This window comes from Aulostomus chinensis, chromosome 23, assembly GCF_037954235.1.
Source record: "Aulostomus chinensis isolate RoL2024-O1b breed Wild chromosome 23, RoL_Achi_v1.0, whole genome shotgun sequence".
NCBI lineage: Eukaryota > Metazoa > Chordata > Actinopteri > Syngnathiformes > Aulostomidae > Aulostomus > Aulostomus chinensis.
In genome coordinates, this window is record NC_141342.1 from 1320001 (window position 1) to 1334782 (window position 14782).

Here is a 14782-nt window from a genome sequence, read left to right on the forward strand (position 1 = left end):
ACACACGCACATGGATTCCTCCATTCTTAAATCACCCATGCCCACACAGAGCTGCCTATTCTTCTGGAGACCTTTGAACCCCACAAAACCATAAAAACAGTCCCACTCACTCTCTCTGTTATGAACGCGGTGAAGCAGTGGCCACTCCCTCTCTATTTTTCCAGTTGGTCAGGAAGGCCGGAGGGAGGAAGAGGAGGGAGAGGGAGGGGGCTACAATCTGTTTGGCATAAACTGTACAATGAAGTCACTGTTTAGTGGGCCAACCCAGCCTGCTGTTCGAGTGTGTGTGTGTGTGTGTGTGTGTGTGTGTGTGTGTGTGTGTGTGTGTGTGTGTGTCTGTCTGTCTGTCTGTCTGTCTGTCTGTCTGTCTGTCTGTCTGTGGTCGTGTGCGCGTGTATGTGCGTGTCACTAGAAAGCAGTGGTGCATGTTGTAAGTGAGAGACAGGAGGTGTAGAATTCAAACTGTTTCTGCTGACTCAAGTGTTTGCTTAAACTACACATTGACTCCATTTAGCATTGTTTCAAAGTATTATGCTGCATTCTGCTGGGGTTTCTATTTCAAATGAACTTGAGGGCCTGATCTCTAAACCTTGAATGCATTTCATCATGTTATTACATCAGGTGTTCACTGAATTGGAAAGGGATTGATATTATTTTCTATCTTTATAAAACTTTCTGGGTCCAGATGATTTGTCTTGTGATTTTATTTCTGGCCTGTGGATGAGTTGTTGCTGTGGGCAGAGTGCAAGTCATTCATTAATGCAGTCATGCTAATGTTCAACTTTGCAGTCATTCAGAGTTTCAAAATAATAAAGAGGATCAGTTTTCCTTTAAAGTGTTATTCAGTCCAACAAATGACTGTCATTTGTCTTATAGGCTTCAGCTGTAAGTGGCAGGGTGAAAATTTTTGGCATCTAACCTCTTGTTGGGTCATGAAAATAGTCATGGAGGTCATATGTTTTAAACCCACCTTGTCATCAGGTGAGTTGATAGGGTCACAAAGTATGTTTGGGTGTTGAAATGTATGGTGAGGGAAAGGAATCCTGGGACGCCATTGTGGTGGATAAATAGTTTCATCGATCAACTTGGATTACAGTCGTTGCATCAAGTTTTGCCTTGTTTTTCTATAACTAAACTTACAAATATGTTATTTTGATTGCATTTTGGGGGGGGGGCTCGTTCTTCAAGTGTAGTTGATAATTTGGAATTGCTCACTACTGTATGTTTCCTCAACTCTTATAAGATTTAGCAGATCTTTTGATGTCATTTAGATGTATTATACTTAAGTTTGTCCTTGTTGCAAGAAACACTGGCAAACGAGTTTTCTCTGCTCCCTCCCTACCCACCTACACACAGACATTAAAGTTAATTCAGTTAATTAAAATTTTAAAAATGGAATATTACAACAGAGAGAGGGGATTACAAGACTCGATGTGACCTTAAGAGGACCATTGGATATGGGATAAATGCAACTCTGATAGGAAGTATCCTCAGTGGCTAGCTAATGGAGTATATGTTATCCCGTTTCCCAAACCACAGGTCAACAGAGCCAAATGTCTCTGGTGAATTGTGCGGTCAACCACGCAGTCATCTCAGCTGTCTCTGAAAGTTGTCTCTTTGGTTTTGGTCTGACACAGACGGCTTTCTTCATTTTTGTTTGTCCAAGTGAGCAGCAGACTGCTAAGGGGTAGTTCTCAGTGATAGGCAGATTGCCAGGCAGAATATATTTACAAAGCAGTAGACCATCCAAACGTCAGCTATTAAGGTTTGCCAGATGCTCTCAAATGCTTAGGGAAGCTCATGTGTGGCCCCTTGCCTATTTTAATCTAGTTTTGCCATGTGGAAAAAATGTTGTCCATCCATGCTCTAGCCCATTATACAGTGCTCTCCTGTCTACAATGAGATGTCCCTAGAAACTGCTGGGTTTTGGTTAGATATTTTGCCAGCTCTATTGAAGGTATAACTGCTTTTGTTTTGTTTTGTTTTTTGTTTTTGATTTATTTTTTTGGGGGTTATATTAAGTTGAACTCCTCAATGACTTTGTATTTTGAGAATTTGATCCCCACAATCCAGTAGGAATGGAAAAGTCTAGACCAGTCTTATAAATCAGTAATCCTATCCTACGCATATATTTGAGAGCCAACAGGAAGTAGTCATTTCCCACTGAGGAAGTCTGACCCATACAACACACATGCTGTATGGGTCAGCTATGCCTAATACAGCCATGACAGTGACTCATTTGCTCTTGTCAGAAGGTCACCATGTCTTTAATTGAATAAACTGATTTTTACTACCGAATTGTAAACAATACATTGCAGTCAAATAACCATGCCTGTTTAAATTCCTGTAAATACTTCATCCTACATTCATTACAAAATGCACAGAGACAGTACGCTCAACTGCCAAGCCAGCAATAAAGGTAGTCACAGCACCGACAAAGCATCTGGAAATGGGACATCTGGAAAAGTTGGACAGCATCACACAAGACAAACAATTTTGTGTTTCATGACAGCCTCTGATTACAACATTGGACATCTGCATGGTACCTAAAATCACACTATGTAGCTGTATTAAGTTGACTGCTGGGTTCAGTTTAAACAGATGAAATGGTATTGATTGGTGATCGGTCCTTTTCCTGCAGTAGTGTGAAAACTCAATGTAAAAGTGGCTTTTGACAGCACATGCTTACCTGTATACATACATGGTTGCTAGAGGCATGCTCCCCTGGTAGAAAATTTTGTAATTTTTAAAGTTAAATACATCAATCTGGTGCACTTCGAGAGCAAAATAAAGAAGCTAGATCTATGATGCTTTATGCTCAAAACACAAAATCAATTAGAGTATACATTTGGGCCATGAAAGAAATGAAGCAAAAGTGGTTACCTGTGTTGAACTGGTTTATTTTTTAGAAAATAAAAATATACTGGATGAGGGTACATTAGGGCTCAACAATTAATTGAAATGGAATCAAAATCGCAAGATACGCTAGTGCAGTGCTTCTCAATTATTTTCTATTACGCCCCCCTAGAAAGAAGAAAATATTTCGCGCTCCCCACACTCTCCACCGCGACTATAAATAGCATCATTTATCTATGAAATTGTTATAAGTACACCTCTGCATAACATTGTAGCCTTATTAACATTAAAGAAAAAAAAAAGAAAAGGAAAGAAATGTAGATCAACTTCCAACAAAGAATAACTTTAATCTATCCACCCATTTTCTTCCGCTTGTCCTGTCAAGGGTCGCAGGGGGCTGGAGCCTATCTTAGCGGCTTTCAGGCGAGAGGCTGGGTTCACCCTGGACAGGTTGCCAGTCCATCGCAGGGCCAACACATATAGACAGACAACCATTCACAATCACAGTCATACTTACGGTCAATTTAGAGTATCAACCAGCCTCGTCCCCTCTTGATGTCTTTGGACTGTGGGAGAATGCCAGAGCACTCGTAGAGAACCCACGCGGGCACAGGGTGAACATGCAATCTCCTGCCCGAGCCAGGCCTCAAACCCAGAACCTTCTCGCTGTGAGGCGACAGTGCTAACCACTGCACCACTGCCAGTAATTTTATCATTGCTTTTTAGTCTGTAACAGAAAAGATTTAAAGTGCATCAATTTGCCTGAAATTAAAAAAAAATTAAATCCTAGTTTTCTAGGATGTCTCATTATCTCTGTCCCTCCCCACCTTTCTTTTCATTGTTAAATATTGTTAAATATTTTTCCAAGGTGTCTCTTGAGGGTTTGTTCACTGCACTTCATATCTCCTGCCACTGCCACCTACTGTCGCGGATGTGCAATTACACTTTATTCTAGTAAAGCAAAAAAGTGTTCGCCGGGGTCACATGCGCCCACCAGCATCGCACCACTATTTGAGAAGGACTGTGCTAGTGCAATATCAAAATCACAATATAATCCAGTTCAAAATCACAATGCAACCCTGTGCAATATCAAAATCACAATATAGCTACTACAGCATAGCAATACAATACAGCTCTCAGGCATGGGAAACCAGAGGAAGGTGTTTAATCCCTGGCTGTGCACCCCACCTGAGCAGAGCGGTAGAGAAAACACTGCAAAAACTCTGCAACTGAGGACGCAACACATGCACACAACAACAAGGGTGTTCATCCGCTATAAAGTATCAGGCCACATAGGATATTAGTGTTATTCCTAATCATGGCAGGGGTCACTTGATATTTGACTATCCTACTGTAGCTAGCGACTGTACCCCTGTAGCTCTTTTTTCTTCGTCTGGTGGTGGATTTCTCTCTCTAATCTTGAAATACTTCAAAATACTCAGGTTGTGAAAATCAAGGGCAAACAGCCTAACATTACATGATGAGCCTATTTTCTCCCCAGATGATGAAAATAATTTAACATTAGCATATCACGCGCCAACATTGTTGGACAAGCTATGCTCGCTCTCGTGATATTTGTTTGAGGAACATTGTTTTGCCACCTTAAGTCTTTATTATCACAGTTTCTAATGATTGTGTAAGGAACTGTGTTTACTAGCACTAGCCTGATATGAGGAGACAACAGCTAACATCTATTTAACATCTAACTTAGCTAACGTCAACTATCAGTGATAAAGCAGTAATATTGTCTGTTTGCTGTTGTACATTGATAATTTAGAATTGTGTTAGGACTGCAGTGGATACTGTAACATCAGCTAACCTTACCTCAAACAATGTTGTGTCCTCAAAATGCCTCGGTGTCTCGGATGCAGCAAGGAATGGTCCAGTCACTGCGTGTGTGAGTGTGCATGTGCCCTCCCAGTAGAGGGGGGAGGGGCTGACTGGGAGGGAGAGATGCTTTGATATAGCAATGTCATAAAATAACATAGTGTAAAAATATTTTTGGTTCATTATGAAACTGTGGCGGGACAAATTAGACTCTGGCAGGCTGCCACACTCCAGGTCACGGATTACATTAAAAGAGACAGTGGATCAATATTGTGATATAAAGTTGCATATGCAATCATAGGAATTTGTCCATATCTCCTGCCCCTAGCTCTGCATAAAATTTGATGTTTTGCCCACTCTTGGGATATGTAGTCAATGTCAGTTTCATGCCCTAAATTCATGTTTCATCTGTCTACAGTCTTGTTGAAATAGACGCATCTGTGGCCATGGTGACCATGTTGCCTTGGTAACACTGTCACTGTGTGTTGTGTCTACACAGGCCTACTGTAAACCCGAACAGAGTGAAAATAGACACAGAGCTCCATTAGACTCAGACACACATGCATGTGTGTTACTTTCTATGTGTGTAAAGCTAAACATAGGAACCATGGGACAGTGTGGGCTTTATGAGGTTGTTGATCCTTCAGTGGATACATGGATACTGCTGGAAGTATTCCTAGAATTCTGCCTTCCCTGGTATAAGAAGTAGTTATAAAATGGCATATAAAATATTATATTATGTAGTGGGAGGTGCTTAACAAACTGTTTGTCCTTTGAAAGTGGTGTTTAATATCTTCACCTATTCATCCATCCATCCATTTTCTTCCACTTGTTCCTACAAAGGGTTGTGGGGGGGGGCTGGAGCCTATCCCAGCGGATATGGGTGAGAGGCAGGGTTCACCCTGGACAAGTCGCCAGTCCAACACATATAGACAAGGGATGTAACGATTACCTGTAAAAATGATAAACCGCGGTAAAATGTCTGACGGTTAGTACTACCGTTTCGAATGTTAATTACCGTCAAACCGTGTTTGATGGCGGCAATCCAAAAAAGCTCAGGGATACTGCTTGTTGTGTGAGAAGTGCAGCTGCAGGCAGCCGATCGGACACAGGCTCCCTGCGCGCATGCGCACTGCGCAGTAAACGACTCGCAAACATGGCGGAGGGCAGTACTGCGGGCAGTTCTGCTGACGGGAGAACAGAGATTTTTCCACCGTCAAAACAAACGAAGTCTGAAGTCTGGATGTACTTCAGTTTTTACAAAGACACGGAAGGGAGACTGGTTGAAGACAGCAATCCAGTTTGCCGAAAATGCCACAAAAAAATTTCTGCGAAGGGTGGAAACACGTCCAATATGATGTCACATCTACGTGACCACCACCCGCAACTGTGCAACGAAGTTCATTCTGCATGTTATTTTGATTGTTTTTTTCTAAAATAAAACTTTGTTCAATGATTTAAGTGCACCTATGAGTACTTTTTAAACATTTTGACATTTCAACAATATCGTGATAATATTGATAACTGTGATGTGAAATTTTCATATCATTACATGTCTAATATAGACAAACAACCATTCGCACTCACAGCCACACCTACGGTCAATTTAGAGTATTCAATCAGCCTAGTCCCCAATTGCATGTCTTTGGACGGTGGGAAGAAGCCGGAGTACCAGAGAGAACCCACGCAGGCAAGGCAAGGCAATTTTATTTGTAGAGCTCGTTTTCACAGTTTGTCTCAAAAGGCTTCATGGCATCATAACAACATCCTCTGCCCTTAGACCCTTAGACCCTCACATGGACTGAGGAAAAACTCCATAGAAAACCCTTTTAACAGGGAAAAATCTGAGAAACCTCAGGGTGAGCAACAGAGGAGGATCCCTCACCCAGGATGGACAGACGTGCAGTAGATGTTGTTACAGACAAGAAAACAGTTTACAATGCAGAATGTGAGAAACATGGAAATGTTAATAACAGCTGAAGAAGGAAGCTTCTGGAAGGGGAGGCAGGGAGAGCAAGCCAGCTTGATGGGGGACTGGATGGTAGACTGGTTCATGGAAGGGGAGCGCAGGCCGGTGTAACAGTAGGGAATAAGGGGGGGGGGGGGTGCAGGCGGCAGTTGGAGCTCTGGTGGATCTGTGGAAACACAGAGAGACTGCGAGACACCAAGGCCAAACTACAAAGTGCAACAAGTAATGGTAATGAGAGTTCCAAAAATGTGCAGGGAGGGGAGGAAGAGAGAAGGGCTCCATGTAACCTGATGTGTCCCCCATGCAGGCAGGGGGAGAACATGCAAACTCCACCCAGAAAGATCCTGTGCCAGAGCCAGGACTCGAACCCAGAACCTTCTCGCTGTGTGGCCACAGTGCTAACCACTGCACCACCGTGCAGCCCTTTTTTCACCTAAATGAATACATTGTCATCCAGATATGGAGGGAATGACTCTGTTACATCCTGACTGAATTCACTCAGTTCAACATTAACACCTGGCAGTTGCTCCTTGATTCCCTTTTACACAGCCATTTCAAGGTGGGAATATTAGCCAGCTGTTAGACCCTTCTATCTGTAATAAAGTACAAAGAGACAGAATGGGGAAAAGTAAGTTCTACAATTCTACAATTCTACAATTTCATTTAGCAGACGCTTTTTTCCAAAGCAACGTACAACACAAGCAAGAATTTAGACTTAATTAAGGAAATTCCATAGGAAGCGCAAAAGTGCTTCAGTTGTGATTTGGTCACAGGTACTGCCATCTAGTGGCAGAAGAAGTGTCTCTGATCTGCCAGTGGAGGTATTGACAACAGGGAATTGGCAATTATATGAATGGGAATGGTGGAACAGCAAAAAGCTCTTTCAGAACAACTTCTTCTATCTTGTATCACTAATTTTGCATTCTAAACAAGTGCACCTATGAGTGTTGCTCTTGTTGTCATACATGACAAATGATGGCCCAAAATTTCAATCACATCAAGTGCCTAAAGATTCTGTAAACACGTCATTTTTTGGCACTTAGGTTTTTTTTTTTTTTTGACATGGCTTGTAAAAAGAACAGGTTTGCAGAATGAGATTTTGAGAATTTCAGGTACAGTATATGTGGCATTGGCACAACAGTAGTAATACAAACCATCATTGTACAGAACACACAAAATGTTTACGCTGACATAAACAGCACTGCATTCCATTATGCTATTTTTAGTGTGTATGCTGGTTTTATTTAGAGCTGAATAATGCTGCAAAACTAGAACACTGCAGGACAAGAGGGATGGAGAGATGGGGAGAAAGATGGGAAGGTGAAATGAAAGCCTGACCTTATCTAGTCTGTTCTGCTTCCTGTTGAGTCTCATCCTCTCCATCTCTGTTTGAGTCTTGCAGCTTTGCATTCAGAGTAGACAGTCAGGTGGTGTAGATATCTGTCTTGTCCTGTCAGTCTTGTCTCAGCTGGGTGTGGAAATGTCATTTAAACTTTATGGAGGTTTTGTCTTGAGAACAAGATGTACCTTTGGAGGAAAAATGGGATTCAGGCTGAGTGGATGAAAAAGGAATACTCTGTATCTCAGAAACTGTTTGCTTTTCAGAGGTGTTTTTTTTTTTTTTTTGTCTGTCTAAAAAATTTCAACTGCCACTATGTGTTTGCCCATCATCAGAATGCAGATGGACCACTGAAGAAAAGTGTCATGGTTTAGAAATATATGTATTCTTTATTGAATTACCCCTACCACCTCAACTACTGCCTTTAAATTATATTCTGTTTCCCACAATTTACCAGTAATGCATCACCTGAAGACACCCCCAAAGTAACCTAAAATGAACCTTTGTATGTGCACACACAAAGAGCAGAAGAGTTTCGTGTGCTACCATTGTGGTGACTGTGGTTTGGTTTTCTCTCCGGCACTCTATGTTGTGTTAGCACTGTGTATATTGTTGCTTTCTGTGTTTGTGGGAGTCGTGAAAGAGAAAAGACAAGTGAGAAGAAAGGAAAAAATAGAAATGTAAAAAAGGGGGAAAGGAGGGGAATACCAGAAAAAAAAAAAACCCTGCTTCACCAACATTGAAATGGTCGCTCTAAGTGTCACATGGGAATAGGTATGAGTGTAATATATCTGGGTTGGACCTGCTTGTCACAGTTATTTTCTGCTTGATATACTATGTGAGCTGCACTCAAACCATCAGGAGTGAGACTGCCGTATTGGGACAAGGAGGTATTATTTGGTGGATAGACACAAGCTAAAGAGTGGCCAAGTATGACTCAGTATACATATAATAATGGAGGGTCTTACTGTGATCTATCTGTGGAATTTATAATTTTGGCATGAGTTTTGCCCCCCCCCCCCCCCCCCCCCCCCATCATGTTTCTCTCATGACCCCCACTGGATTATTGTTCAGAAGTCATGTTGAAGAGGTTGGGCCAAGGTAGAAGCTCTTACGTTTTTGGCAGCTCTAATCATGTCGAACCATGCAACCATTTTGGACTGAATATAAATGGAAACAGAACAACATCTATATAGAACATATACATAGAACAACTGAAAATGTGAAAATAGTGTAGATTCAAAAAGTGGCATGATTAAGTTCCTTGAAAAGTTACTGTACCATATATTTGCCCGTTTGTCTCCTAAGTTTTTCTGTCCAAGATGTTGTAATGGAGTCATAAGTTGGCTTTTACTGGGGGGAGGGGGCTGGAGCCTATCCCAGCAGCGTTTGGGCAAGAGGTGGGTACACCCTGGATGAGTTGCCAGTCCATCGCAGGGCCAACACATATAGACAGACAACCATTCACACTCACAGCCACACCTATGGTCAATTTAGAGTATGCATGTCTGTGGACTGTGGGCGGAAATCAGAGTACCCAGAGAGAACCCATGCAGGCACAGGGAGAACATGCAAACTTCACACAGAAAGATCTGGTGCTTGAGCCAGGGCTCGAATCGAGAACCATCTTGCTGATAGGCGACAGTGCTGACCACTGCACCACCAAGCCGCCAGTATTCAACACAATAAGTCACATTTCATGTCCGGTGGCAACCATGTTGGATTTTCTCACATGCCATGATAGATTGTGTTTACTTTGAAATTGTATTGTTTCATTTGGGAGCCAGGGAAGGTGGTTAAATCAAAGTGAGGATGTGTGTTCAGTTGATCCATTGTCATGGGTTGAGACAGTAGAATGAGTCTGTGCCTTCTGGGTTTTCTGTTAAGAAAATCAAACTTGTCTTTTCTTTGCTTAGTGGCGCTTTAACTAATACCCCTTTCACACGGCACCAAAAACGCGGGTCAACACGGGTTTTTCAGCACTCTTAAAGGGTCGACTCAGCATTTCGACCCGCGTCGACCGACTTGCCAAGCGACCCGGGTGTTTAGCGGCTCGGCTTGGTTCGGCTCAGCTCGCCTGCAGTGTGAAAAAGGCAACCCGCCTTGTCTCAGGTTTCATGCGACCTTCCTGTCGCATCCTGATTTTGTCACTGTGCCACCTGTCAGGCTTCGCCTGTAGCTTCTTAGGCTCACTTCCAGACTCGCCAAAAACTCCATCCTCCTTCTCTGCATTAGTGCTTGGACATTTACCGATCTGCACCGAGGTTGTCTGCTTTGCAAAAGAGACAACATTGCAATGCACGCAATGATAACGCTAACGTTCGACTTGGCGACATCCATGTTGTCGTTTGTTTACCTCTCAGTGTTCTGGCACACGTTTATGTGAAATGATGACATTGTCAGCATGATGACGTACGAGAGAGAACAACACAGGCATGCAGCCTCACAGCGGGAGTTCAGACCCGGGTCTTCTGGAAGCTTGAATGCGCTCTAATGCCAAGCAAACGCAGATACAAAAGCCTGCGTTGACCTGCGTTTTTCAGTGTGAAAAGGGTATTATAGGTCTTTTATGATCAGACACAGAGTTGATGAGGCTTTTTGTTGGTCTGTAGCTAGAGTTTAGAATTGAATCTTTGTTGGGTTTGGACAAAACTAAGATGAGGGCTGTATTGGAGTATGTACTTAAGTCCCATTAACAATTTTGACAAAATGAGATTTGAGATGGCAGGATTCAGTGGCGTTGTAGTAGTGTTGTCATGATACTGGATTTCACACTTCGATACGATATTTTGAAAATATTGATATTCGAGTCGATTTTTGATACTACGCAAACACTCAGAATTTTGTGCAAAAATGTTTTTTATCGAAAGAAAAATAAAGACCTTTATTTTTGAGGTAGAGAACTTTTTCAAGTTATTCTTTACTCATCAACAGAACGCAAATAAGTTTTAATATATCTAACCTACTGTCAATTAGCTTTAGCTTGCACTCAACACAACACGTTAAAGTAAACACCGATAGATGTGATTACTCTCAGCAACCCATACTTCAAGTTATACTGTTATCAACCTTTTTGAATTCCTTATACAGGTCCGGGTGTCTGTCTTGGAGGTGCTTTGCTACATTCGTCGTTTTCTCTCCTTCTGTCGGCACAGCTCTGTTGCATCTCTTGCATATGGACTTGCTCCTGTCCTTTGGCTTTCCTTGTTCATCCGACTCAAATCCTAAGAACCTCCAAACAGCACTTCTGCTATTTTGTTTATTTATTAAAACTGGTTGCGAAGGTCCTGCAGATGCCATCTCATGGCAGCTTCCACACATAGAGCGAAGACACCAAAAACAATACAGCCAGCGGTGTTTGTGTGAGCGAGGCAGGAGGGGAGGGGCTGCTGCACGATGGCTCGCTCCCCAGGGCAGCGCTCTTGTGTGTGTGTGTGTGTGTGTGTGTGTGTGTGTGTGTGTGTGTGTGTGTGTGTGTGTGTGTGCGTGTGTGTGCGTGTGTGTGTGTGTGTGTGTTGATGGCGGCACATGTGTAAACTAAGGAGGCAGGTAGAGTATCGATACTATGGAAAAGTCATTTTGTCCTGTTTTTATTTTTCAAAATCGATATTTAATTGATAAATCAATATTTTTGACAACCCTACGTTGTAGTAAATTCCTGCTTTTCTGTGTGTATTTATTCCACAATAGTTGTGTTCCTGCCAGCAGTTATCATGTATGTAGCGGGAAACAGATTCATTGTGAACACCTAGGTAATGGAATGGGTAAAAGAAATAATCAGAATATATGTTGATCACACGTCCAAGTAAGCAGGCTGCATAATTTGTTGTTTGCAAACTGAAAGAGGAAAGCATGATGTAAATGTCCTTCATCTCTTCTACTTTTCTCCTACAATGTATGTCTTTCTTTTTCTCTTCCAGGATGAGGTAGACAGTCAGAACCCAGTGTTAAGAGACAATCCTCAGCTCCATGAAGAAGTAAAGGGCTGGCTAAAAGACCAGAAGGTGCAGGAGATTTTTATGCAAGGTAAGCTATTACACACAATCCACTGACCTTTTAATGTTATTTCTATTTTATATTTGATTATATAGCTAACAAGTATATTGTGACTGTGAGGTCAGTTTGCTTTGTCATCTCACTGTAACTAGTGAGTCTTGTATTAAGAGATGCCCCTGCAATAGGAATGAACAACTCTAGCAGTGGGACTACTGTATAACACGTTTGAATTGAATCTTCCCTTTATGCATCCAGGTCCCTATTCATTGAATGGCTACCGTGTGCGTGTGTACAGACAGGATTCGGCCACCCAGTGGTTCACTGGCATCATTACACATCACGACCTCTTCAGTCGAAACATGGTCGTTATGAATGACCAGGTAAACTAATGTACACACAAAACCTGAAGTATTGGAGCTTTAAACAGGCAGCTAAAAGTATCTGATAGCATAAATGATAATAACTAATTATTGTAGTGAACATGTAGTTAAACAACCTACATCGTGCCTTGATTCATACCTACTTATAGCCAGTAAATTCTAACTGTTTTGCAGAAGCTTCTTGTCTTATTTTAAATTGGCATTGTAGATGATTTATCCTTAAATCTGCTACTTTTGCTTTCACTGAAAGTGTCTGTGACACAACATGCGTATTTTTACCCACAGACTATGAGTGTAACAGGTATAGTAACTTAGCTTTTGAAGACATTTTGGGGCTAAGGTGGAGTGTCTGATATCAGATTGGATCTATCTTTGTTCCACGGATACACGCAGCTCATTGAAGAAGACCTTGCATTTGAACAGATTTGTTAATTTGTCAATTACTTACATTACATAAGTTTCTATTTGTTGACACTACATTTCATTACACTATAAGGTCTTTTTTTTAATTCAGAAATGCCTTCATTGATAATTTTGTCAGTTTCTGTTTTAGCGAAGTTACTGTCACCACACATAGTACAAGATTACCAGGGAACACATGAGCAAGTTTAAGTGAAAATTGTGCATCTGTAGGTGCTAGAGCCTCAGAATGTGGATCCATCCATGGTCCAGATGACCTTTCTTGATGACGTGGTTCACTCACTGCTAAAAGGAGAAAACATTGGCATCACCTCTAGAAGAAGGTCTCGATCCAGCCAGAACAACAACACTGCCCATGTGAGTACACACACACCAGAACACATACTCAAGGCCACCAGGACTTGCTTAACATCAATCAATTTAGGGAACATGACAACTTTTTGGGAAATTAACTTTTTGTCCACCAGATGGCTGCTAGTTAGCTTAGCAGCAGTAAATGCTAGCTGTGCAGTAGAAAGTGTTCTCAAAAGTAATCACATTCACTTTTCACCTGAAACAGTTTTTGCCAGCGTTAATAGAACTGGGATTGTGCTTAACAAGCACTGTGAAAAAGACACTTGAAAATAGCAAGATGTTGTTATTTTAGAGTCACATATGTACCTTGAACTACTTTCCAAATTGGCCACAGTGCTGGCTGTCTAACTAGCAGTCAGCTGTCCAGATGGGGTCTGAAGCGCTGTAATGCATATGCAGAGAGGAGAAGGCTGGCTTTGTTTGTTTGTTGTTGTTTTTGTTAAATTTATAAAGCAAAGAAGAAGAAGAAAAAAAAATTTATAGTTTAAATGGACTACTCATACGAAGAGAAAAATAAAAGAAGCAAAAACCAAAAGAAAAGGTTAGCTAATCAGTAGCATAAACACAAACACACAAACGGTAAACAAATTTCAGGCAGATTAGACAAATATAGAAGGTGATGGTTAATGACTTTTGCCTTTACCTTGTACGATTATTCTTAAAAAAAGTAGGGTGGAGGAACAACATGGGTCAATCAGTAATTTATGAGACATTGATGAGTTTGATGCATGTCTATCAATATGGTGTCAAATAAAATTTGAAACGGATTACATTAAGAGCCACAGCTTTTTGAAAATTAATTTTATTGTGATTGATCTACAATCAAAGCTTCTACAATCAACAAGTATACATTGCATTGATCTTGTGGTCTACATGATGCCAAGATGCTTTTTCCTTATACGCAAGTTCGATCAAATCGATCATTTTTCCCACTTAAAGCTCAAACCCAAAGCTGTCAACAAATAATATATATCACAAGCTTGTACAAGTGTTTTTTAGAGTTTTGAAAATAACTCACTGAAGCCACCAAATGAAAGCCCTACTCATATGCAGCCAATAAATGGTCTTTGTTGTTGTTGTTGTTCTTGTCTTTTTGTTAATGTGAAGAATGGCACCATTAAGTTGACTCCAGCATTGTATTCATTCTTTGCATGTGTTGGTTCCAGAGCCATTGATCAACCTCTTAAGATAATTCTCAAATCTTTTATCAGTTCAAAAACAAAGCATGTCTGTTTTTACAGGTTTCAGCCTTCTCTCCGTCTCACAGTAGATATTTCAAAATTAGACATTCCAATCTGCATTTTGTTCAGATTTTTATTGAATTTAAGCAATCACATACCTACTATAGCTTGTCACACTGGTCACCAATCTCCTTCTTTTATGATGACTCTTGATGATGCTGCAGATGCTCCAGAAATCTTTCAAAAATGGAAAATAAAAGCCAGGGAAGGAGCTCATTGGGTGACCAGTCCATTGAACACTCTTCATCTTTGGTCCAACAGTCATTAACAAATCTCTCCTTGTCCCACAATTTCTTTTTATTCATTTCATTTTGTTTTATTTTTCTTTTGATGTTTTGTTTTTGGACACATTAAAGATGGCGGGAGGGAGACCCGGCGGGACCACTGGCAACACACAGGT

The 14782-nt window shown here is 41.2% G+C and overlaps 1 protein-coding gene across 3 annotated transcripts in view; it reads left to right on the forward strand.

Moving 5' to 3' along the window:
* The window catches only part of jmjd1cb (jumonji domain containing 1Cb), a 163763-nt gene that overhangs the window by 116112 nt on the left and 32869 nt on the right, over positions 1-14782 (forward strand). For 2 of the 3 annotated variants that reach the window (XM_086194569.1, XM_086194571.1), the window contains 4 exons: positions 11912-12017; positions 12243-12367; positions 13001-13144; positions 14739-14780. In XM_086194569.1, the coding sequence (XP_086050695.1) occupies positions 11912-12017; positions 12243-12367; positions 13001-13144; positions 14739-14780 (417 nt within the window). The remainder of the gene's footprint in view (positions 1-11911; positions 12018-12242; positions 12368-13000; positions 13145-14738; positions 14781-14782) is intronic. The other variant, XM_086194570.1, reaches the window with a different exon arrangement.